This window comes from Plectropomus leopardus, chromosome 16 (genome assembly GCF_008729295.1).
Source record: "Plectropomus leopardus isolate mb chromosome 16, YSFRI_Pleo_2.0, whole genome shotgun sequence".
Classification (NCBI taxonomy): Eukaryota; Metazoa; Chordata; class Actinopteri; order Perciformes; family Serranidae; genus Plectropomus; species Plectropomus leopardus.
Window position 1 is genome coordinate 23,404,657 of NC_056478.1, and position 27,508 is coordinate 23,432,164.

At 36.6% G+C, this 27,508-nt stretch overlaps 1 protein-coding gene across 1 annotated transcript in view; it reads right to left on the reverse strand.

The window, feature by feature from the left end:
- Positions 1–27,508, reverse strand: part of clvs2 (clavesin 2) — a 37,567-nt gene that overhangs the window by 8,434 nt on the left and 1,625 nt on the right. Inside the window, exon 2 of the mRNA XM_042503699.1 lies at positions 22,996–23,170. Coding sequence (XP_042359633.1) covers positions 22,996–23,170 — 175 coding nt within the window. The remainder of the gene's footprint in view (positions 1–22,995; positions 23,171–27,508) is intronic.

The following is a 27,508-nucleotide window of genomic DNA, read 5'->3' on the forward strand; positions in this document are numbered from 1 at the left end:
ACTGCTATTTTGACATACTGTATACAGTACATTATTATTTTATTGTGATTTAAAGCTCATATTTAGTGAGCATTCTGAATATTTCTGCACATTCTGAGAGTTTAATGAGCAACTCTGTGTGTGTATATATTAACTATAGTATCATTATTATTATTATTATTGCAAAGATGTTTTTGCAAGTTATGTTGCATTGTTATAAATAGTTACATATATATATTAAAACTCTGTAACTCAACTATTTTGTGTTTTTTTAAGCTAACTAAAGGAATTGCAATTCAATTGTCAGGAGAAATGATGGCATTGTTTGTTTCTGCAAACTGCAAAGATGTTTTTGCAAGTTATGTTGCAGACATGTTAATAATTTTTGGTTAGGGTTAGAAAAAGATCATGTTTGAACTTGAAAAATATCTAGTTTTAGTAGCTAGAAATACAGCAAAGTCCTGCTAAGAAACAGCCACTTTTTTGTGCCACTGTCTTGACAGGAGAAGCAGCAAAAAACAACTGTTTTTTGTGCAACTATCCAGGCAGGAAACGCAGCAATGTCTCAGTAAAACCACCACTAGACGGAAATGCAGTGATGTCCTGGCAAAAAAACAAACGCTTTTGTGCCAGTGTCCCAGCAGAAAAGGCAGCAATGTGTTGGTAAAAAACAACCCTTTAAGTGCCTGGAAACACTGCAGTGATTTGCTAAATCACAACCAGTTTTGCTTGTTGGTTGTGAACGGTGCTTTGGAACTTTGTTGTCTCTCTTTGGTTTGCAGAATCCTCCAGAACAGTATTAAGCTTATCAGTAGTAAAACTCACAGCTACCATCTTGAGCTATAGTAAAGTAAAGTAAGTAATGAAGAACACAAGAAGAAATGACCCAAAAATTAACAAAAAATTATTAAAATATCGGAAAAAAATACCAGAAAATTTGTAAATAAAAAAAGACCTCCAAGAAATTGCTTAAAATTCTAATAATTTTGTAACATCGTTTTGAATATGTAATTATGATAATTATAAATTTAGTTCCCCCCCTAGCTTTTTATGAATCATTTTTGCCCTTTCCCCATGTTTGTGAAAGAAAATGCACCAACATGCCCAGGATTCAAAGGTTTAAATACTTAAAGGCGTCACAGCAGCACAAGAAAAGTGATGTTGCTCCAGGTTTCAGTGGGTTAATCCCAACAATCATTCCATCTCTACCTTCTGTCCCATGTCACTTGAACACAGCATTGCGGTGTGGTTTCTCATATGTTGCTGTTGTGCTATAAAAACTCACAGATCCAGAGGGGACACAGACAGACAGACTGCCACCAACACAGCAGTTTCAACGCTGTGAGTCTGTTCAGGGACATGCTCAGCGGTACTGACGTGACATGTCGACAACCGCTCGATTGGCTGAAGTGTAGAACAAAAGAAGTCAACCACTCGTCAGCAGACCAGTGGCTTCTTTACTGAAATGTCTGAAATAAAAGTTGCACTCTGACTACTCAGGCAGTGAGTCCACCTTAAGGATACTCAACGTGTCTTTTAACAGATAACCAAACACACTCTACCAGCTTTGCTCTGAGCATTTTTGACGTTATGATTCCATTACTGAGGACAAAATAATGTGTTTTGTTCATGTTAAGTGTTAACTGGTGAGCTTCAGAGGCGCTGGTAGGTGGATTTCCGGTTTCTGTGCTATAAGCTAAACGACTGCTGGCTTTAGCGTCATATTCACCATACAGATGTAAGAGTGGGATTAATCTTAAAATTTTACTCTCGGCAAGAAAGCTGCATCACAATATCACATTTATTCTTCTGACATTTCATCGCAGCTATTGTATATTTCAATTTCAATGTTCTAACCCACAACACCGTGTTTTTTTTTTTATAACACAGTGTGCATAATTTCCAAAGACTTTTCAAGTCTGGTGATATTCTATACTTTTCTTATTGCAAATAAATCCCATCAAATGGGTTTATGATTCTCAGCTCAAGCCCAATGACACAAGCTAAAATATATTTTTTAATTTTAAAAATAAAAAAGGTTTAGTAATTTCCTTGAGCAGCTGGGATAGGTCAATGTGTGAGTTTATCATTATGCTGCATTCACATCTTATAGAAGTTACAATATGCGTCTTTGTCACAATTCTTCTAAAACCAGATTTTAGGGACAGGGAAAAAAAATATACGTCGAAAAGGAATGCTAGCCTATGCGTCTTTTCACAGTTTTGCTACTCTCAAATGTTGGTCAAAGGGGCACCGTCAGGAGAGCCAAACCAGACAAATGTAATGTAACACATTTTCTTGCAACACAATAAACAAATACATTTGATGCTCCAATCCATCTCAAAACTGGAGCAGCACAGCAAAATAAGAATAAGAATAGAATAAGAATAAGAATAAGACAGCCTCTGTCAGGACAATGTTCCTGTGACAACATGAGAAAGATGGAGTGAGGCTGGCCTTTGGTGTGTAAAGTGTTTCTAATGGCTGAACCTGCTGAAGCTGTAACATCAGGTCATACAGAGCTACAACCTGCAAGTCACCAGCTGCTCATCTATTATTTAGATCATCAAATGGGAGCTGTGACAGCAGCGAGAGACAGGACAGAACCACATGATGGGAAGCAGATCGCCCCCTCAGTCAGCCTTTATCATGCACCTGTTCAGAAATATATAGTAATGGATGAGAACAGCAGGTGAAATCGGTTAAGATGTTTATGAATTTGAGTCCTCCACTGGTGACAGCCATACTTAAGATTAGCTGACTCAAAATGTCTGTCTGTATTTATTTCACAAATTTCATTTCAGTTCACATTTCTAGTCTGATCATGGTACTTGTCAGGAGAATATAAAAGTACACCTCAGACATATATATGCTGAAAAAGCAGGGACGGGCTGGTTGTAAACACCCAGATTTGGTGGCTTAAATGCCACTGGAAAACTTGAAATGTAGTGCCACAAACACTAGGGTAAACGTTGCAAAGCATTGGTAAAAATACAAGCTGTGTTGTTGGCCTGCAGCAGTCGGCTGGGCAGAAAGTGTTGTCAGTTTATATCAGAGGTTGCTGTATCTGGACACACAGTTGATGAAAGTTGTAAGAGTGAAATGTGCCATAACTAAAACATTAAGCTAAAAGAGGCTAAAAAGCTGTAGTAAGTCGCATATAATTCTCTGAGCTCATCACTATGAGTAACCTCCTTACATTACAGAGTCATCTACTTCCTGTTAATAAGAGAAATGTATTATGGAGTCTTAAATGCACTATGTTAAAGATTTGAAAACTTTGCTGGCACTGTTAAAAAAAAAAGCAGAAATCACAGCATGCTAAAAGTAGCACATAGACCAATTTGTACACCAAATTCCACTGAGACTGTCTTGTTCTTCCATATACAAAGAAAGTATTCCCCCAGAATTCTCAGAACGATATCTCCATACGCTATGGCTTAATGTCCAAATGTGTTACTCTAAAAATAATAATAGAATAAGTACAATTTAATTCTTACATGAAATTGATTTTTTTTAAAGACTTTGCTGGCATTGTGTGGGCAGCTCTCCACCAAATGTGCACTAGATCTGGTGTTAACATTGTTATTGTGAAGATGAGCTGCTTTTCTCTGCATTATATCCATGCAATAGAATCACTTTGGCTTTTGGACTGTTGGTTGAAAAAAGGAGTTTTTAAAATCTGGTTAAATTGCAAGGAGTGTGTTTATCATACTTCTATGCTTAAAAAAAATCATATTTTTATTTAAGCCCAATGTGTCTAATGCAAAGCTTTATATGATATCTAACAAATAGTGTTTTCACATTACATACTTAACGTCAAGTAAGTTAGGTTCAAGAAAAGAAACATGGTGATGACGTACCCTAAAATAACTTGAGGTTCACCTATTTTCACATGGGACACAAACACTGTTCTCTTGGGGGGAAAATCCTGTGTTTGTTTGACCCATCTATCACCCCAACCTGCCTTCTTACATGGATTTTTGTTCTTTATATTCCGTCCTACTTTATTTCTGTCAGCACATTGGTCACGTCTTTGCAGCCTTTGTGATGAGTTATATATGACCGGCTCATGATTATGTGGGTTCTACATATGAATTTTGGTTGCATTACTTTTTTTAAGGTATAAATACAGTTAGTGCATGAGAACAGCTTGTTCAGTTTATATCTACTATATATATATAATATATATATATATATATATATTTTTTTTTTTTAAATAAATGTCTCTATTTACATGTACTGAGACAACTAAATTTTCCCTGTGGCGATCAGTAAAGACTCAATACTGTTTCATGATATGCTAGAGATAGGAAATGATAATGTAAATAATTTTCCATATATATATTACATAATAACACCTGACATGTTTAAAAGCTAAAAATAATAAACAAAAGACCATTGCACTTGCAGTCAGTCTCAGGTTGTTTATGGAAGGTAGTTTTAAAAATTATATTTTTGGTGTCAATCTTTGCTCCATATTTGTAATTTTTTATCAGACATGAAAAGCTGCAAACTGAATCCCAGTTTTAGAGAACAAATGCTGTAACATCCAACATTTTTGTTGGACAGCGTGAGTCTATCAGCAGTCCGCCAGCAAGCAGCTGATGTTACAACATCTGACACGTGTCGTCTACCACTCTCTATGTGTCGGGGGTTGTGGTCATACATCTTCTCTCTCTCCGTCTCCGTCTTTCTTCAGCACATCAGGTTGATGAGTTCTCTCCGCTCTGCTCTGCTGCTGTCACTTCCCATCCGCAGAAGGATGAGTAAATGTGTCCTCCAGTGAAAAACTGGGAAAAAAGTGAGTTCTGAATCCATTTGAGTGCTTTTTCTTTTCAGAATGTAAAGTGTAGCCCGGAGTGACGACACTGTTTTGCTGCTGGCTTGTTCTTTACAAAAAACACCTTTATGAGGAGACGCCTGACTGGAGCTAATGCTTGAGTTAAAAAAAAAGGGGGTAAATCATCAGTGAATCTTATGTTATGTGACAGAAAACAGAGAGCAGTGCTACTTCACTGGTCTCTGTGGGTTGAGTTATTCAACCCTGCTGCACTTGTGGTCACAAAATCCACAAAAATGTCAAAGACGAACCAGATTTACTGATAAATTGAACCTTTTAGTTCACTTTTCAAAGGGCACCAGCAGCATTAGTTCAACCTTGCACTCGTTTCTCTTGTAGCTTTTTATCCAATCTGTTTCCCTTTTTCTCCTGGTGTCATCTCTACCTTTATATTCCCTAAGCTTTGAACAAATCAAGCCTATTCCCTTTTTCTCTTATGTCATGCTGAAATCACTTATGTTCCTTAGATAATGTTTAAATAGTATCTTATTAAATTACAGTTACCTGCAGCGTTTTAAACATCCAAAGACATAAATACAGTTATAAAAACAGATGCTGGATTTAGTTTAATAATTCAGTGTAACTGCGTTAGATAGCAATAGTTTCCTCACATGATCAATTCTAGGGAAATAAGGAAATCATTTCTGGGAAATAAAAATGTGTCACAAGCACATTTGTTTTTGCATTCGAGCTGCCATGAGTCACAAGTTGAATTTTTGCTATTATTGTTACTTAAGTTCGATATGTATGGTTCAATCTAGATGTGTCACTTCCAGGTTCCAGTTGTGCATTTAAATGAAATACAAGCTTTATAAATGTTTTTAGTGTCACCTGAGTCAAAATGTCTGCTTTGATCTGGAGAATTATGACTCCAATAACTGGAGACATTAAAACAAGTTATAACACGCTGTAGGGAATGCTTTGTCTTTCTGTCATACATTAAATGAATAATGCACAGTGATTATACTTTGATGTTCAACTGCTTTGTGAAGCTCAGCCAAAATATGTAGGTGCAGAAGGTCCAGACTTTTAATTTAGGAATCGAAAGCATGTTTGTTGAATCCACAGTTTCTCCGATTTAAAACCAAATTCTAATTCTCAAGAGAGTTTACACCCAAATCAACAATACATATTCTCCTCTTACTTGTAGTACTGTTTTTTTTCCATTTCATTTTTGATTTATTTCTTGCAGCCTGCCCAGATCAAAACTTCAGATGCTGCATCTTGAGTTTATGTTTTTGAGATGGCATGTTTAGGAGTGCTGTTGAAATATATATACTGTTTGCTTATTCATTGCATTGGGAGCACAGAGCACACTCTGGGCACAGATGGAGCAGCAGAATGCCAGGTGCAGTGAAAGTGAAACTGTTCAAGTCTGCTGGGTCTAAACGTTTGCTTTCATTTGCTGCTGCAACTCCTTCTGCCATCCATCTAACTGATCAGCTCTGATCAGATCGAAAGATCGATTATTAATCCCATGACTCCTAAAACTGTTGCTGAGGAAAAAAAGAAGTAATGATGAGTTCCGTCTGCATTGTAGCGATGAACCCGCAAAAAATGTCCAAATTTAGAGAGGGGACACAGAATGCTTCCAAAGAAAAAGACATTGTTTTTTAGCTTTGAGCACCACAAGCAGAGTGCCATATACTTCCATTATATTTGAGAGAAGGCAGACATCTATATGGCCAATAACCTCAACATATGGCTACTCCCACCAAAACAATCTTGACTAATAAATAAAGCAGTACAGGCAAGAGGAAAACATGTGCTTTTGATTGGGAGGTTGAACTGTCCCTTTAAATTTCTGCAGTGACCCTCAAAAAAAAGAATAGATCCCCAAGTATAGCTTTCAAGTCCTTCATCTCAAGAACCTAGCTCCCACATCATCAATGATGTAAAACATGTGAGTAAGAGTGCTGAAGTTCATGTCAAAACTAGAAGGGCATTTGGAGAATGCAAACCTCCGCCAAGGCCAAGAGCGCTATCTTCCAATGTTGTTGAAAATAAAGAAATAATTCAATAATTTCACAAGTTCTTCCTTGACCCATGCTACACACTTCACCAGGTTTCATGAAAATCGAGGCAGTAGTTTTATACATAGTCCTGCTGACAGACCCAAAACAGAACCCCCTTGGCCAAGGTAATATAAGTTTGAAAGTTCACACTAGCTGTATCTACTGCAAAGATCTATCTACAAATATTTCAGTTAATGCCTTCCCTGCCTCGGTGTTCACCAGTACAACCTCCTTTAAACAGGTAAATAGTGCCAGGCGCACATCATTAAAGCTAATTAAATCACAGATTACAAGGAAAGGGTGTGTAAGCAAAAGGTATAGAATCACTAAATGCAAAATATACTGTTTTATCCATAAATCAGAGAAATTAGAGTGCTATCTGGTGGGCCATTCCTGACTGTACTTTTCTTTCTTTAACATCAGAAGACAGCAGGTTTGTCACATAAAGAGACAGTAAAACATATATACTGTATGTGAGGTATCAAGGGTAACTACCGTTTCTCTCCTGTTAGAGACTCACACTGTGAGGGAAGGTCACACTAATTAAACTGCAGTCTCTGCAACTTATTAAAATACTGCCAACTGCACACTAGAGCTCTGAGAGGGAGGGAAACAGAGACGAACCTGAGTGATCCAAATGTATTTAAACGTGTGTGCGTGTGTGTGTGTGTGTGTGTGTGTGTGTGTGTGTGTGTGTTTGTGATGTGTGGAGTGCTTTACTCTGCCTTAATAGTTGTTTACTAAAATGCACTTCAAGTATTATAAATAAAAGTACCCAATGCAGAAAAGTATTTTAAAAAAACCAAGCAACACACATCCCAAAATATAAACCCTAAAAAGTTTAGACAAAAAACTAAAACATACCTCAAAACTCAAAAGTTCTAAAAAATAAGAAAAACATATCCAAAAAGTCAAAATTATAAAAACGAAAAAACACCCCAAACTTAAAACATTTAAAAAGGAAAAAAAAACCCCAAAAAAATAACTCTAAATTACAAACAAAACGACAGAAAAAACCATTCCCCAAAACATAAAATCTTTTATAATATAGAAGAAGGCTTAAACGTTTATGAAAATAGTTGGCAGTTCATTTTCCGTGAATCGACTGAATTAATTCTTCAACTCCCTGTTGCAGTTGTACTTATGTAAACTCTTTGGCAATTTAATTTATCACAAAACATTAGATTTTATAAACTCTTCTTATGTTTTTATACAAAAATCTTAATTTGTAGAAAAACAAAACTGTTAGATGTAGTGAAGAAAGAAGTACAACATTCCCTCTGAAAACTAGTGCAGTAAAAGTATAAAGTAGCGTGGAAGGAAAATACTCAAGTAAAGTACCCTAAATTCATACTTAATTACAGTACATGAATTAATGTATGTAGTTACATCCGACCACTGGTGCTTTAAGTGGTAATTTTTAACCTAATCAAATTTTGTTTGATTGTTCCAAAAATTATTTCACATTTCTATTAAGTAATATATGGGATATGCTTTTAGAAAAATGTATTACAGGATGTCTGAACACTGCCAGGTTACTGCCCCTCGTCTGGATCTGTGTGTCCATCCTGTATGTGTGTGTGTTTGGTGCAGTTGACCTGAGCATCCAGATTGTGGGCTGAAGCTCAACAAGATCTTGTCTTCCTGCCAAACACACAGAGGGGAAGGAGGGCGACGGATGGAGAGAGGACAGATTTGGCCGATCCTGCCTGCCTTATCACCTGCGTCATGATTCCTGAAGCTTACACGAAGGGAAAATTATACACTGCTCGACTCAACTGAGGAAAGAAAAAGTCTCTGAATAATGAAATAAGAGCTTTTTCACAACAGATACGCTGACATGTCACAGCAAGGAAAGCACAGGTGGAATTCATAACATTTACGATGGCTGCAATGCAGGTTGGGGAGGTCACACTGTCAGGGCTTACTAGGACACTTCATGAGACTAAGCCATCGGTATTAATGGTATTTATTCCACCTATGCTTTTCCTGCAATGATACATCCCAAGTCCTCAGTGAAAAAGACTGCTATGTTTAACATTTACCAGTTTTAAAGGTACAATGGAAACACACATCTACATGTTAACAATGTTGTTCATATCTTTTAATTAATCTAAAATTATGTTATTAAACAGTGTTTTGGAATAGAATCTAAGAGCAGATTTCATTTTCTCTATTTAGTGAGGACCAACAGAGATGCGGCAGCCTCTCTTATTAATCACTTGGCAAAGAAACTTAATTTAATCACTATGTTCTTTCCAAATAGCCTTATGCACGATGAGGCAAAGTGGCCGTATATGCAGCATTGATGAGATAACATAAGATACGATACGATACGATACGATACGATACGATACGATACGATACGATACGATACGATAAGATACGATGCGATGCCATGCGATGCGATGTGATGCGATACAATACGATACCATATACTTCATTGGCTATGTAGGGTCTGGGTCTTGGACTCAGATAGCACACCCAGAAACATATGTACCAAACAGCACTAGCTGTACCCAATCACGCCAATAAATTGCACATAATCCATATTGCACATGCAAAATATTGCACATACAATGCACATAACACATACAGCCAACTATTGCACAATCCCTACAGCCTCCCTACAGATTAATAAGTAATTTTTTTTAATTATTACTGTATTTCTATTTTACATTTCTTTACATACTCAACACATTTTGCATACTTAATTTTACTCAATCATATATATTTTTTAATACTTAGATACTAATGCTAATTTCTACTTTCTGATTCATACAGAAATTTCTCAATTTATAGCTTGATATTTTGGTTTTTTTTTTAATGCATACACAAACAAATTTCTGAAAATGGCAAGTGACTGTACAGAAATGTAGTTTTATGTTTGCCCAGCTGCATATTTCCGAAATGTAGAACTCTTTCTTTAAGTTTAGGCTAGTAAAACTACTTAGTTAAGGCAAACAAAATCCCAATTTTCCCTTATTTGCATTAGAATAACAGCATACATACATCCATCTTTGCTCGAGAGTCACTGTTTGCACAACCACAAGAGATCTTTTTAAATATTTGAACAAATACTGTTGTTTCCTGGCGAAGACATGTTCAACAGACAAAGAAAATTCTGCAATGAGCAGACCTTGGAAATTGGCAGAGAACATCAGCTGATGCCAGCTTCTTTTTGAAACCATCTTCAAACCTTCATATCAGTCAAAAGCTCATGTAATCTGTTTTATCGAAGTGGGAGAACATTCGGACAGACAGCTGCTGTCTTTTTCCAGCTGCAGTCAGACAATAAAAGGCGGAGAATCAATACTGCAGTGTTTGTTAAGAAAGCCCGGTCAAAACAGCTCCATTTCCTGTTTTGAGACTCTACTGCTTGACTGTTGGTATGTTTCGATCACTGTGATTTATATTATCAGGGAGACTGGGAGGAAATCTCATAAAGAATGAAAAAGTTAAAGTCATAAACACTCCCAGTTCACTTCAACTCATTTCCTGTTAACAGATTTCCTAATTTTAAAGTATATAATGAATCTGCTGTCTTAATTATACTGCTGGAGATATAAAATTATAGGGTGCTTAGAAACCTTTTATCATTTATTATACATGATGATGATGATGATGAGAGGGAGGAGGATCACAAGACTTGAATCAATGCTCCAACATATCAGACGATGAAGTGATATTTTCCCAGTGATCACCTCTAAAGAATTAAAGTGTTTTCACACACAAGCTGCTGCCTGAGAAGAAACACTGGGTCAAAATCTATTTCATGTATTTTCTTGCAGACATTGACACAATTTTCTCAGGAGCCCCGGTTATTCTGGAGGGGTCTGCATGTTACATAACAATGCTAATGCAGAGTAAATCCACTGAGAGTTCACTGACTGGTGCTGTACTAATGTGTATGTTAATGTGGTCTAAATATCTGCTTATAGTCAGGCTCCATAAGGAACAAATGATCTCCTATTGAGAGCAATCCTATGAAAGGCAAATAGGAAGTCAACATGGACAAATTTATACAAATATTTACTGACTGATTTCACTGCTGCCACAACTAAGGAGTCTTTTCATGATCTTTTTTTTTTTTTGCTTTTAAAATTTGTAATTTAGAATATAAAACCTGAGACAATTTGGAAAAAAGGACGCATCATTGTTTGCTTTGTTGCTTCAAACACCAAAGACATTAAATTCAAAACAAGGTACAATGAAGAAACACAGCAGCTCATAAAGCTGGAACAAGCTGTGTTTGACAATTTGGCAAAACAAACATTTCAAACAATTAATCATATATTACAAAATGTGTTGATCAAACAATAAAATAGTCGATTAACCAACTACTCTTTTAACACTAGATTTAACTTTTATTAACTGATCAAAAGCAGATTTTACAAAACATGAAAGGATAATTTCAACAACATATCTTTTTAGATTAAAGTGAGAAACTAATTTGACGTGCATTGATTTTTTGGGGGGACAACCATAAACACAAAAATGAAAATAGGTTAAAAAAGAGGTTTAATAAAGAGAGTTTAATAAAGAGCAAGACTAAATCTAAAGTACCTTTTCCACTGGACAAAAAACAACTTACACCAACTTACATCAAGCTTTTGTATTTCGCGGGAAAGGTTCTTTTTTAACGCAACCACAAATTGTCTGTCTCCGTCCAGCGCTTGAACATTGCTTTAAATTAGTCTGCACCAAGTTTGAAAGAGAGACTGATTAGTTAACAGATATAAAAAAGGAGGAACCACTGTAACATTTTCACTGGCCTCCTTGCTGCTTTTGGTTGTTTACTAAGCTTTATTTCAGCAGGTTTTTGACGTGGAATGTGACACACCAATAAAACAATCAGAAAGATTAATCGTCCACTGCAGAGCTGCGTATATTGCTCTGTACTACAGGCAATGGGAGTGTTTTTTGTTTTTTTTAAACTCTGCATATATGCACCAATTTTGGTTGAAAGGGTATAAGCTTAGTTTGTTGTTAACTAAATCCTCATGTACTGATTTGTAGCAGGAAAAGGTTTACCATCTCAGTTTAGTGTGTTAGGATGCTAATATTTGCTGATCATCACTGAGCACAAGCACAGCTCAGGCTGATGGAAATTATTCTGCAGGTAAACCAAACTGTTAGCTAGGTCTCTAGAAATGTATACTCCATGCCTCAGTGAGACCGCCTGTTTCTAAAAATGGTTAATAAAGTCAAAATGAAAGGTTTGAAATGACAGTGCTGCTAGAGGGAAAGTCAGAGGGTCTCCAGTCTCAGTTGGAATTATCCTCTGGGAACTATGAATATCAGGACAAAATTTTGCACAACTATGTAGTTGACATAAGGATATTGAATGGCTTCTAATGACATGAGACAAAACGTTGGGTGATCATAGTAGTTATGATTCATCCTTAAACTACTAATCAAGCCAACAGTTAAAACATAAAAATCAAAACTGTCAACCTCACAAGACACCCACAGGATGAGGATGCACTAAAGCAAATAATATAAATGTAATATAAAATAAAACTATTCCTTAACTCAGTTCCTGCATGTATTTCTGCAACAGTATTGTGCACATAGTGAGCAGCATTACGCTATTAATTATCCATAACACACCATACATTTACGGTATTTGGTGGCGCACTCGCTGACCGGCTGAGCAGCCGTCTGTGAGCGTCTTGGAAGAAAAAGGGAGCGAGATGGAGAAATGTGTTTCTGTCTCTGCACAACAAAAGGGAACCCATCTGGAGGAGAGGGCAGAGCAGATAGCGTGGCAGTCCGACATGTTGCCGTGGCAACGTGGCGAGGGTGGGATGTAGCAGGAGGGAGCCAGGGAGGGTGGAGGAAGAAAGGCGAGGAGTGGGGCTGGGGGGGTACGACTAAACACACTGTATCTTGCATCTGGCTGCTGATGAAGATGCTTTTTTTAGGTTCAACGAGAAAAAATGGTGAAAAATAAACAGAAGGGAGCTGATTTTTGATGATGATTTCTGTAAATATTTATTCAAATTCTGGGATCGTGTTGTGTTTCTATAGAATGATTAATGAATACTGCCGATTCAATGTTACTGCAGAGTTCATCTTTAAACAAAAAGATGAATCACAAGCTGCCGTTTTCCAGATACTGACATCATAAAAACTGCCCTGCCAGTATTGTCTCTGGTGAACAATGATGAAGTGACTAAATTGAAAGCAAGTAAGAGGAGAGATAAGGGGGAAGGGGGACAAGTCTTTAAATCCAACAAAGATGAAGGGGGAGGGTAAAGTAAACAAAAGTCAAAGGGGTGGGGAGGCCAGAGGGGACCAAGGAGGAGGAGGAGGAGGAGAAGGAGGAGGAGGAGGAGAGTGAGAACCAGAAAAGGACGCCTGAATTAACCACTTTATTGATGCTCTTTTAAATCAATGTTGAGTCATCTACCGTTTCAGCTCTAAAAGGAAAATGACATTCTTTCTCTACAGTGTATTTCTCCAGTCAACGAGTTCTGTTCCTTTCTTACTTTCTCATTAAACACATGGACGACAAAGTGGAATTGGAGGTCTAAGAAAAGGTCAAGATGTCTGAGAAGAGGATATTACATAATTACAAAAGGAAAAGTGTTAATTAAGGAAAAGTCTGGCACACTTTTTTTGTTATTAGATTGACAAGTTTTTAAATCCAACAAACATGAAATTGGAAAAAATCAAGAGAACATCAATGTCATTAGGGTTCATCCTCAGGGGAGCATGGATGCCTAGAGCAAATGTGATGGCATTGATGCAGTAACAGCAGAGATATTTCACTCTGGACCAGCAACACATTACCATCATCATTTTCCTTGACCAGAAGTGCGAACCGTGACAACATCAATGGATGTGACATATTCTACCGATTGGAAATGGACAGTAACGCTGTCCATGTTAGAGTAGATAAAAATAAATAGCTATACTAACAGAACAAAAGTTTGCAGGTTATCTATGCAATCTGGGATTGTGCTGCTTTGGTTTACTGACATTGTGCATTGTGCAACGCCTTCCATAGATATCACATCCTTGATTACAACAGTTGCACTCAAAACTGGTGAAAATGCAGGCTGGTCCACAAGACAGCACCCAGGTTCCAGTAATCACTAAGGGAACCAGTTCAAGAACCAGAGCTAATTTGTTGGAAAAGGGGGTAAGAGAGCAAAAGAGATGCAACGCGCAACTCCTGAAAATTGTGACTATGCAGCAGGCACACCAGAAATTTAATTGGACATCACAACAGCCGTCCCCAATAGACTCAAATAGAAAGACAACACTGAAGCATGATTCTGAAAAGAGCAATAATACATTTTTCCTGCACTTCACAATACGCACTTTTCGTCAGCCTCAAAAACTGATATTTTTCATGATGCACCAGAGCTGATTATACATATTGATCCACTGCAAAACAACAGAATAGAACCAGACTTGATAAGATTTAATATAATTTTAATTCAGCTTGTGTCTCCTGGACGAGTCTTGTGAAGTACACATCTTTTTTTTTTATATATATCACAGTGATGACTGACTCTAATTGACTCCAACTTGACATTGTTTTGCTTTAATGATCTAATTAAGGCTGTCCTCCTGTTTGAAAAAAGTACAGGAACACAACTGCTATTGTCAGCCCAGCAAGAAGTCTCATATGTTTGACTTTCCCATGAACTCCTGAACACAACATTAAGAGTTTGGCCACAACATTAAGCGTCTAATGGAGAAAATCCCAGATCCAGATCACCAACAAAATCTAATCTACTGATTCCCACATTTAGGTCCACGTGTCACCAAATTTGAGTCAAATCCTGCCAACAGACAGACAGATGTAAGAATTGTCATCATTGAGACATTAAAAGCTTTAAATGCAGGTTACATGCATGAAGCTGCAGGGTGAAGCGCACGGCTTGTCAGTCAGTTAACGGTCAGAGATTCAGGACAGCTCATTCATTACTGAGTGGCAGGTAACTGATCTGAGGTCAGATGGTGTCAGGCAGTCACTGATCACCTTAATGAGGTGATTCACATCACTGACCTCAGACACAAGACATCTATCAGGAGGTTGTTCAAGTCCACCTCCAGCATGTTCAAACAGCTTACATATTAACAGTAATAAGAAACATTGCAAATTCAAGCTGTAAGTATAAAAATGGAAATAAAAAAAATCTTTATAAAAGGAATTTAAAAAGACAATATATTCTTCCTTCTAATCTGTTAACCCTTAGAAACCTAAACAAACAAAAAATGAGTAAAAAGTTGCATAGAAGAAAAGCCCAAAACAAACGAGAATATAACTAGACAATGTATTTTCTTTGACATAATTTTAAGTATAAAAGAATGATATTTATGAATATCATTTTCTTGACATTTTTTTGTATTTTTTTGGATTATTTTCTAATAATCCTCTCCTCAACATTTTTTCAGACAAGATTTCTTGCATATTGTGGGACACCTACCAAGCTGGTCATTGTCCCCCCCCGCCCCTATGTTTTCAAATGAAATCAAACCTATGTGCTCAGTTTTCAAAGGGTCATATAGATTGCAAAAGGTTTCTGAAAAAACTGATGTCAATTCAGGTTTGAAGAGATCAAGAATGTATTTACTGATAAATGTTTAGGTGTGTTTTTCTATTCTCTGCCTTTATTAATATAGTGAGGTTGGTTATTGATCTCCTACGCCTTAAACACCTCTTTATGCAAAAGCTGTAACATTAAAAATAGCTGCAACATCTTTGCCAGATCATATTTTCTTATACATAACTTTGGAAATTGTTTTGAGAAGAACAACCCAAAAGCAGGTTTTGCAGACTTGAAACTTTAATCCCTGTGTAACATTGTAATCCTTGAGGATTATGACTGGATGGGTTTGAATTCCATACCGCACACTGTCTCACCTCTTGTGTTTCCACACACTCTTTCATATAATCTCTTGTATGAGAGTGGAAAAAAATGTAAGTGGAAATGTGCTTTTCACACAACTGGGAAATCACGCCGCAACACATGCTTCATGCATGTGTTGTGGCGTGATGTATCAAACAAGAATAAACAATATAAGCATTTAATTTGGTTTGTACAACACTTAAATTAAGAGCAGGATTCTGTAACTCGAGAGCAACCGAATACGTGCACAAAATTCGCAAATATATTCATGATCCCCAGAGGATGATTCCTAAAGCTGCACAGAAACTATTAGTGATTTTGGCCCCAAACTGGCCATATACTGTTTTATAACTGGGACGAATTTCTGCTAGATCTTCTTTTGTTTCATATGCAGTTCAAGGTTAAAATCTTGCGATTGCGATAAAAAACAAATTTGGGCTGATCTGCTGAACAAAACTTCAGTCCTAGATTAGCATCTATCAAGATTTATAAAACTGATGGGTATATGATTTACCAAGAATATTCTAATTCCCCAGATGATGAACCATTTCTATTTCCAAGAGCTTTCTACCAGGACCAAACTCACATTAAAATGCCACTTTTGTATAAAAAAAAATTAAAAATCTAATGGACATGTTGCCATGCTACCATGCTGATGAACTAACAGCTCATGCAATATTCAAAACAAATGGAACAATTTAAGCATCATTGCTGTTGAGGCTAAATAGAGCATACATGTTACTCCTCATCTCTTTCCCCCCATTTCCTGTCTGCATCTTGACTATATAAAAAAGCACCAAAAATAATCCAAAGATAAAACAACAATAAACAAATGAACAAAAATCTGATGCATATTTAGGAGTGTAATAATTATTGATCCCTCTAGGGGCCGCCAGCAGGGATCCTGACTGTCAGTCTTTCTTCTGCTTTGATCTGTGCAGCATACTGTGCTACAAACTTGGATCCCAAGGCATGCGGCTTACATGCTATTTATGTTTGCTCAAAACCAACACTGTCAGGGTTGCCATGACAAAGAGTAAATCACAATTGAAGCAGTTTGAGCAGCATTAACATGGAGGACGAGACAAAAAAAGGCAAACAGATGACTCAATACAGGCGGAGCTGGAAGATAAATAGCAAACCAAAGAGGATTTTGACTTCTTACATTGCAAAAAAACAATTCAAAAAATGTCAGGGTATCTTACTTTAGGATGTTTAGGTCTGATTTTCCCTCATTGAGAATAAATAATATTGCCACACACAATTTGAAATAGATTAACTTATTTCAAGGTAACTGGTCGTGATTTGTCACTGTTACACTGTCAATCTCTTCTTCAGCTGATAAGAAACAGGTGAAAACAGACTGCACACTACAATCCCAAATATGTAGATATACAGCAAGAAAAAGATGACTCTGCTTATTTCAAGAGTTAAACTAATCTTAATAAAGCTATACCACACAAAACATAGGGGATAATCGTATATTTAAATAAAATATGTCTGCTTTTCAGCGTATTTGCTATTATTTGTCACAAGCTGTCAGTTTATTAGACATCAGATAATCCAGAACTGAGCACAATGAAAAATCTCTGGAAACAAAGAGAAAGAAGGCCAGCAGCAGCAGATATAAAGTTGCTGATGCACACAGACGTTAACGGATTGATGCGTTCAGTGTAAATCAGCCATCAAACTACATCGAATTCTCATGCAGAGGAAACTATACTGCCCTTCCCTGCAGGTGAGTCTGACTCAGCTGCTTTTAAACACTTACTGATTTCTTTACATTTGTAACCAGACCTGCACCGACAGAAGTGATTCAGTGTGGCTGTTAAACAATATGTAGAGCTCAGTGTGCAGCTCTACTATTTTCACGTATTGTCGACAGGATGAAACACAAATGTTGAATGTATTTATTTATTCATTTATAGAAATGCAAACAATGTGATGTTTATATTAAATTTTCAGCCCCAATCCCTGGTTAAACTTTTGAATTGAGGTTAAAACTAAATATTTATATATATTACTAGAAAAGAGCACTCAGTAGACATCTCTGCCAGGCGACTGCACAAGCTGATTTCAGCCGCTCTGAACAGTTTTTGTAATTCTGTTTAACTGCATAGCATGCTTACTTACTTGGGGTAGAAGCACTAATATCAAAGAAAAATGACCAAATTAGCAAAATCTGCACGTCTACAAAATTGGACAGGCAAAACAATTTGCTTCTAAAGCACCAGCAGTGTGGTATGAAGCTGTGTGGAGGACAGAACGAAACTGGGTCGCAGGCAGAATGGGGAGAGGTGTACCCAGTGGAATTGTCCCTCTGAGCTCCATGAAAATCAAGATGGTGGTGAAGATAAAAAAAAAAAAGCTGAAGACTTATTCATCTCATGTTCAGTGAATCATAACAAATCAGGTTTGGAATCAGAGATTTTTCTTGCTATTGTTAAAGTAGAGACTGGCATTAGTATATATTTTCACCATTTTGACATTTCCAACAACTGCCACGAAAATATTAAAACCAACAATGCACTTGTCAATCTCAAAGAATTTTCTGATTTCTTAGCCCCAAGCCTATTGGATCCTGAAGACATAAATCTTTAAAACATAATTAGTGAAAAAAAAGGTAAATAATTTCCTAAAACAGCTAAGCGCTGTAGTTTTTAGCAAATGTTACTCAAACATGAGAAAACAGTGCATTTGTTGGGGACTATTTTGAGCGGCGGATTAATCCACATTTATTGCTCTATTTAGTATTTGGGGCAGCAGGAAGGTGTATGTGGGATTGAGTTAAAAAAACAACAAAACTACAGTGTGTGTGTTCATCATAATGTCTTTCAGTGCGACAGCGAGGCTCACTGAGTGTTTATAATAGTTTCTGGGAAACGGGGGCTCAATGACATAGTAGAAGAAAAAATATATGACTTTGATATACACACAATACTTGTTGGTAGAATCAATTAATTGTTTGGTATTTTCATGTAATTTGTTGACCATTAGGAAAATAAATATCATTACAACCTTAAAAATGTGTTTTCTCATCCAGAGGGAAAAAGATTAATCCTTGATGATTTTATTCATGTGGTTTTTGCATTTTATTTGTCAAATCAAATCAATAAATCACCCTATTGCCATTCTTCCTTCTGTTTTCTCCACCAAATGATGAGCAGCCATTTGTGTGAACGGTTGCACAGTTGGGAATGACTCAGGGCTCAGCTAATAGCTCCCATCAATAATTCAGGCTCTAATTTGTGTCTGGAGAGCCGTCAGAAATGTGTTATATATGGACTCGTCACAGTGATGCACTGGCTGGCGTCTACAGTTTGTTCCCTCAGTCTATAAAAACGGTGAAAGATTCTTCCCAACATACCAACACAACTCCGTGCTGACACTGCCAAAAAGTTATGTTTTAAAAAAGTGAAAGTGGAAAAAAGTATCAAAGTATCCTGCTTATGCCAGGTTCACACTGGGTGCAGAAACACCATCGTCGCAGGAAGGCCTTGCTGTTCACAACAGAAGGGCATTTCTCCATGCTGCTCAGCTAGTGATCTTGCCCCTGTGCTCTTTTCTAATCACACGTAGAGCTCCGTCTCTGTCTGTTTGTGTGTGCTCGTCTCTTTTGCTCTCTATTTAGACACAACTGACAAATATGTGGAATAAGTAAGTGTGTTCTATCATTCATAGGATAACTTTATCATTGATAATATATGTTCTTCATGTTGATCATAATTGATCATCAGTCTCTTTTCTTGCCAGATTCATGCATGGAAAACAGACCAGAAGCCAAAACTATTGCTGCAGAGATAGGCACCGTGGCGCAACCAGTGTGAACAGCCCAATTGGTTAACATGGGCGCCAAAAGGAAGCTGGCAGCGCTCCACGGAACAGCAGCGTGCTGTTAACCAGCTTGTGTAGAAAAATCCTAGTTATTGAAATCTTACTCTGTAGTAGAGGACAAACTAAAAGAAAGTACTTTACTCACACTGATTACCTTTGGTTCTGTTATTGTAATTCATTATCTAGAAAATTTCAAAATACAAGTAGTTGTAGTCACTGATCATTAGACTTGAAGTACATTTCTACACTGATTTCCACAAAAAAATTGAAGGCAACACACTGTAGCAGATTGCTAAAAATCCACATTCCCTAAGTAAAAATCTCATTGTCCAGAAACATGAGTCCAGCCATGTGTTTTTGTTTGTTTGTTTGCTTTAGGGTTTTTAGTAATGGCACTTGACTATATGTGTAGCATGAACACTTAAATTGTAGAATGAATGACAGAAGTAACACTGAGCCAATGAAAAATTTCCCGAAGGGGATGATGAAATATATTTTATTAAAATATAGCATTTCATATTGTATCATATTATATCATTTCATATTGTTTTGTAATGTACTGTATTATATTGTACTGTATTGTATTGTATCGTTTAAGTTTGTATCAAATTGTTTCATATTGTATCCCATCACATTGTGTTATATTGTATCATATAGTATCATAAAGTATCAAATTATATTGTATTGTATGGCCTTATTTTATATTGTATATATAACATCAAATGTAGTTACACTGAGCCCATGAAAAAATATCGTATTGTATAATACCATATCATATCATATCATATCATATTGTACCGTATCGTATCGTATCGTATCGCATCGCATCGTATCGCATCGCATCGCATCGCACCGCATCGTATTGTATCACATCACATTGGATTGCATTCCATCATATGATAACATGGCATATCACATCATATCGTATGCTAACATAGTGTAGCTTTGTGTACTTGACAGTTTTTGAAATTTCATTGGGTCCAAAATTAGTAATACTATTAGACATTCAGCTTTACTGTTTGACCTTCACAACAGTAAAAAGGTTCTATACATGCCCAATTTATGGTCAAATTTTATTAAGAAATGATAACATTTATGTTGTGTTTGTGAGGTAGCTTCAAATGTAAAGTTAAAGATAAAATCCACAAGAAATTCCGACAGTGAATTATAAATTAAAATCACTCTCTTTACCCTCATTGATTTCCTCCTCTCATTTTGTCAGCTTTAACGTAGAATTATAGGAAGTAAATTCCGTATAAAATTCAAGGACTGCAACTTTGACAGCTTGGCATCCATCACAAGCACATCAGATAATCTTTTAGGCCATGCTGCATCTTACTCAACACTTCCCTCCAGAAACACTTCCCCTTAGATTTCACTTTGACTAATGGAGCCCAACACAAATTGGCAGATGATTCACAAGGATGTTGAGAAAGCAATAACACCACCACACACACACGCACACACACAAAACATTTCCCTTCAGGATAGGCTTGTTACCAAAAAACAGCTGTACACTTTTCTCCTGCAACACATTTCTGTATCAACGGTGAAGGTACCCTGACAATGCAGAGAAGTATTTCATTTTTAAGGATATCAAAAATCCACACAAATCCAAATGAGCTCTGTCACGTCTGATCTCTCTGCTCTCTATATGTCACGTAAGAAAAACTGGACTTTTATTGGGGAAAGTAAAAGCTAAAGAAAACCAAACTGACAACCACAAAAAATTACTTTTTTGCATCAGCACCTGCCAAACGAGCCTTGAAAAAACACACCCAGCAGTGTGTAATCAGAATGGAAATATCGTTATTCTCTTTAACAAGCTCACGGCTTTAACACAGTGCTTGGCTTGCTATTAAGCGGAACATTTTGGGTGCAGAGTGGATGTTAAAGGTTTGTTCTGCCACTGGCACAAAAGGAAATAAGGCCCAAAATATAGCTTTTCCTTCAGCTCTTACAGGAAACATACAATAGCTCCTCTCAGGGACAAGACTGCAGATTTCTAGATACTAAGATAATACTTGAAAAATGTATAGTGTAGAGCTGCAACTACTATTTATCTTCAAGGTCAGTTCATCTGTCAAATGTATTTTCCAAACACTGACATGTTCTTTAGTCAATACATTTTTTTTTGGTTTCCAAAGACCAAAGTGACCTCTTCAGAGCACTTGTTTTGGCTGACCAACAATCTAAAACCCAAAAGACAATTGATTAAATTTAACATAAAACTTATAGCTATGAGAGCAGTAAATTCTCTGCTTTGAGAAGCTGGAACCAAGACGCAACCTCTAAAAAAATGCAGTTCATTGAATGACCACGTGAGGCTGGCTCCAAAACAGAACACATTTGACAAACATCTGTGTTTGATTGAAATGTTGCACCATTAAAAGGTAGAAGGAGATTTTAATACAGAGTGCAGATCTTCTGTTTTATTCTTGCTGTCTTGATTCTTTAGTTAGTTTTGTTGATCCAGCACCTGTAAAAGTTTTTTGCATGTGCATGCCCTCCACCTTGCTTGCTCCAAAACGTATTTACCGCCTGGTACAAAAAAATGGTTTTGGTCTCTATAGCTAATTTCAATATGCCGAACTCAAAGCTTCAAAACGGTCCACAAACCAAAGGGTGACATCATGGTGGCTTAGTCGATTATTTATTCAGTCTATGGCTGGAACCAACTACTGTTCAGATTGGTGGTAGACTGATTTTTGGAGAAGGAATGAACTAATCCATTACTGTAATTAACTAGTTCCCTCAGACTGAGTACATTATACTGTAGAGTGACATAAATTCATTGAATGAGAAAAAACACTAATACAATTGCAGATGTTTTTCTTCTTTTACTTCAGTAAAATTGTGATGTGTAAAACCTTTTAAAATGTCTTTTATATGCTAACTGCTGACACTCTTTTAAAAGCAGTCTTCATACCCAAATAACAAAATGCACTGTTTGTGACTTCTGAAAATAAGTTTTGGTTAAGTTTAGGTACCTAAAACTAAAGCACACACTCCAGCATCAAACTCCCACACTTTGGACACAACCGAACAGAATCCCAGAACTAACTGGTTATTGGTCTGATGCTGATAAGCCTCTGGAGACTATGGCCAAAATTTGAGAAGATCCGGTGTAACAAGCAGATATCTGGGCTGAGATTTCGCCCTCAGTGTGTCGATGATTTTGGCTAATCTCAAACAGATATCTGCATATACTGTATATGCTGATAAATGTATATAAATAACTAAAATATGGCTTAAATCCCATCAGACGATAGACACATGGACTGTTTATCTGCTGCTCAGACATGATTGGTCAGCTCAGACTACAAACAAAACCCAGAATCTTGTCCTAATCTCTACAGATTCTGCATTCATAAACCAATACCTGTTCACAGAGATTAAACCAACCATAACATCTCCACCATCAATAAAGCTTTCTAAGCGCTGAGTGTCTTACCTGCAGCCCCTCGATGGCCAGCCGCAGCATGCTGGGAGTCAGTTTGGACGCTTGCTTGAAGGTGAAGTTACTCCAGTCGATGATGAGGATGAAGCCGTTGACCTGCAGCTCCGGATCTTCTATCATAGACTCTAATGACAGCAGGATCGCCCTCAGTATGTCCACAAATGTGTATCTGAAGAACAAGATTTTTTTGTTTGTTGAGCACTGGAGGGAATATAAGAGCATTTACGTCATTCAACAAAACAGTAATTACAGCTAGATCAGTTGCTCGATATTAGTTTATGCAGATATATTGTAATAGTGTAGATGCAAAGTCATAAACTGCAGTACAAAAATGAAAAATTCGGTTTGAAGTTATTTAAAAAACAGTTTCAACATTACATAATTTGTCCACCAGAGAGCACTGATCTTTCCTGCGAAACAAGTATCTTACTCAAAATTAAAAACAAAATAAAATCTTTATTTGTATCAAGATTTTTTTATGTCATGATGTTATGTTATGTCAGTCAATATATCGTGATCAGATTTTTCACACTCTCAAATACTGACCTAAAAACTTAATATTGGTCAGGCTATAAAAATAATCAGCAACTATACTGATATTTGCTTAATTGTTTCGGTCAGTTTTGAAGCAAAAAAATGTTCAGCATTCTCCCGCCACAGCTTCCCCAATGAGATGATTTGCTATTCTTTATGCTGTATATCGTTTTAAATTGAATATATTTGGAGTTTGGTTGGATAAAACAAGCATTTCTCAAATATCTACTTTAGAACCTACACTAGAAAGGCTAGTGTTAACAGTCCGATGGCCTTCCCACTGGCACAACTGTCCTGTTTAAGTTAGGGGGTTACTCATACGACACATTGGAAAGCGAAGATTCCTGTGATCCAATTGCTGCAAACCATTTCTAGATAAAGACGCAACAGCAGGTACAATTAACACCTTTCAAACCACCAAACAAGCAAAATAGATAGATAGCTGTTGCATCAGCTCAAATCAGATCCATACCCATAACTTTGGTAAGCCTTGGATAGGTGTTTTAGGGCTAATCTTAAAGTAAGGGTTAGAGATTAATCACAGTTGAATCAGTTCTAAAAGTAACCATTACTTGTAGCCCTTAACAATTGTTCTCATATCGTAAATCTCATTAAAAGAAATGAAAACAGTATCTTTAACTAAGATTTTGGCAGCAGATTTCACTTATAAGCATCCTAAAAATTTGTGCAAGTGCAATTTATTCTTTAACTAGAAGGGAACTTGGAGTGCAGACCTCCACCAAGTCCAGGCTTTATGCAAATCTGAACGTGTAACCACTATATGTCTGCATATAACTCCTTTAAATCTCTAGTGGAGTTTATTGCAGACAGTTCACATTTGGATGTGTGCACAAGTATAAATATAGTTGCATATATAGTATACAGTATATATAGTTGCAAGAAGCCTTGTCACAACTGTGGCAGCATTACAATTGGAACAGGGAGTGGGGGTGGGGGGTAAGAAAATTATCAAAAACTATGGAAAAATGTGCAGAAAAATATATTTAAATTTCAAATAATTGAAAACTGATGTTACATTGCGTTATTTTATGTTACGTTACAGAGAAAATATAGTTATATACGTATATCCCTACTTTTTTAGGCCATTCTCTTGTTTGTTTTTGGTTTCTTATTTTATTTTTGCTTGTTTTTCAGGTAACATTCTTGTAACTTTTTACTAATTTCTTACTGTTTTGGGGCCATGTGCTGTTAAGCTGCTTATTGCCTTCCCCCAATGTTTTTAAAAGAAATCAAACCAATTTAACATGTGCAATGTTAATTGCGCCAAGGGCAAATGCCTGCTCTCATAATGTTAACAAAAATGAAAACTAATTTGTGTTTTCATCATGTAATTTGGATCCACTCCAAAATTTAATGGGTTCTTCCTCAGTTGATGCAACACTCTTCCACCATGTTTCATGACAATTAGGCTTGTTGTTTTCTGTCATCCTGCTGACAAACAGACAAAACCGACAACAGACAACACATAACCTCCATGGTGGTGGTAATTAATAAGATGTTCTTTACAGTCACAAAACAATTGCAGTGAAGCTAATAAGTATCTGCTGGATGTTTTGGTTGCATGTTGTAATTGCTGTCAGCAGTGAATGTGTGGTTGCTGGTGCTACCAGTTGTGCTGCCTCAGTGAATCCTCATGGGTTTTTACTTCGATGATCTATTCAACATTCAGGTTTTGTCCAGTTTGCTACTGTCTGCCTCATTATCATGTCTCCCTCTATCCCATTCTCTAACAAGAAACCTCTTGCCTCCCTGTAGAGACAATATAGTTTGATTAATTGGAAGCTATAGACATAACTCTGAACAACTGCAAGCACAAGATGATTCTACTTCAGAGATATTTAGAATAGCTCTACAAGTATTTCTGAAATTTGTCGAATAGAAGATGACAAGAATAACAAGTGCAACATAAAATAGACTCATGTTCAGAGAGGAGACATTAAGCACTAAATTCACATGCCATTGGAATTAAAACTCCCTGCATCTCATGGCACTTTGCTCCCTATTACATAATAATTTTGTTTTTGTCTACAGAGTGTCTGTTTTCTAGAACAATCATGATAGAGCAAGATGGGTACATTCTTGTATTTTTTAATCAGATACACAACGCTATAATCAGATCGAATAATACGCTGTCTGGATAATCTGATGTCTTTGGATTGAATTATAAAGTGACAGAGAGGTCAAAATGTCAATGAACTCTGGTTACACAAACACTAACCCAATCTGATCCCTATTTTAAAGCCAAATGAAATCATGTCCCTATTTCATGGTCCCTTTTCTACCTTTAACCTTAGCTAGCTCTGATCCAGTCACTGCAGACTGCAGCTGCTTAATGAGGGAGAAAAGACACAGTCAGACTGTCTGAATGAACAGCAACCCAACAGCTGATCTTGATGGTCTAGTGCTCCTGCTACAAAAACAAATGCTGTTTTCCGATTTTTTTCTCATGTGAATGTGTTTTTTTGTGAATCTGGTTGCTGTTATCCTTGAAACATTGTTCGGATAAAATATATGGAAATAATTTGTTGGTGGAACTACTTACAATGACATATGCAGCATGTGACAGCTGGTTCATTGCTTAATTTTGTGTTAATAAGGTCAAAACCTGGCCCAAAAATGCTGGCCTAAAAAAATCATTAGAATATGAATTTGTCAAAAATAAAATGTACAGTATATGGTCAAAAGTATGTGGACATGCTGTAAGTTGAAAAATATATATATGTTTTCTTACACCCCTTGAAAGCAAGAAGGCCTTGCAGTATCCCGTAAAGCTTTGGCGACACACAGTAAAAGGTCGGGACCCCGAGGTTTGGAGCAAGTGTTTTAGACGACACTGTGCTTCCAGCTTTGGGGCACATGATAATGCCCCTGTGCATGAAGCCAGGTCCACAAATATTGGTTTTATTTTTTACTTTCTGTTGTTGTTTCTGTCTTTACACAACATCATGGAAGAAGAATTCCTCCTCTTTCACTCTTCCTAGGGTCTCTTTATATCCCCTGTACCAGTTTTTTTTTCTTTAACTAAATTGAGGCTCTATAGATAGTGGATGTCATATGTTGTTTACATTGTTAAGCCCTTTGAAGCATATTTTGTGATTTTGGCCTATATTAAAAAAAACTCTTTCCAGTTAAAAATGGAAGAACTTAACTGGCCTGCACAGAGACCTGGCCCCAACCCTATCCAACACCTTTGGGCTAAACTGGAAAGCCGACTGTGAGCCAGACTTTATCACCAAGCATCAGTGTTGGACATCACTAGCACACCTGTGACTGAAGGGAAGAAAATCCCTGCAGCCAAGTTCAACATCTGGTGGAAAAATTAAAAAGGGGGAAAAGAAAGAAAAAGAGAACAAGAATAGTGGAGGCTTTCATAGCAGCAGAATAAAGTCTGTGGTCATGTTTGGATGTCCACATACTTTTGGTCATGTGGTGTATTTTGTCCGCACACAACTGATTACACATTTGAAACCTGTGCAAAATTGGCTTGATTTCTTTTTTTAAAAACGGAAAGAAGGAAATGAGCAATAAAAGACCCCAAAATTAGCAAGAAATTAGTCAAAAGCACAAGAATACTCCCTAGAAATTAGTAAATGAATAAATAACAATAAAGAAGAAAATGGCAGAAGAATGATAATGATAAATATAGTTTTCTTCAGCTTTTTTCTTTTATCCCTTGACTTTTTTCTCTAGCTTTTTAAAAGTAATTTTCTAAATCTATACTAATTAAGCATTTTTTACCAAGTTGCTGAATGCCTTTCCCCCCCTTATTTTGTAAAAAGGTTTAAATTGTGAAGGGCGTCTAAAAGCAAACTGTAAAATCTGACAGGTTGATTTAAAAAAAAAAAAAAATCTAGGAACATGATTTCCTTTGAAAATGCAAGTAAAAATAACTATTAATCTTAATTTATGTTTACTTTATATCTAATTGTTACATTCACTTAATATTTTGTTA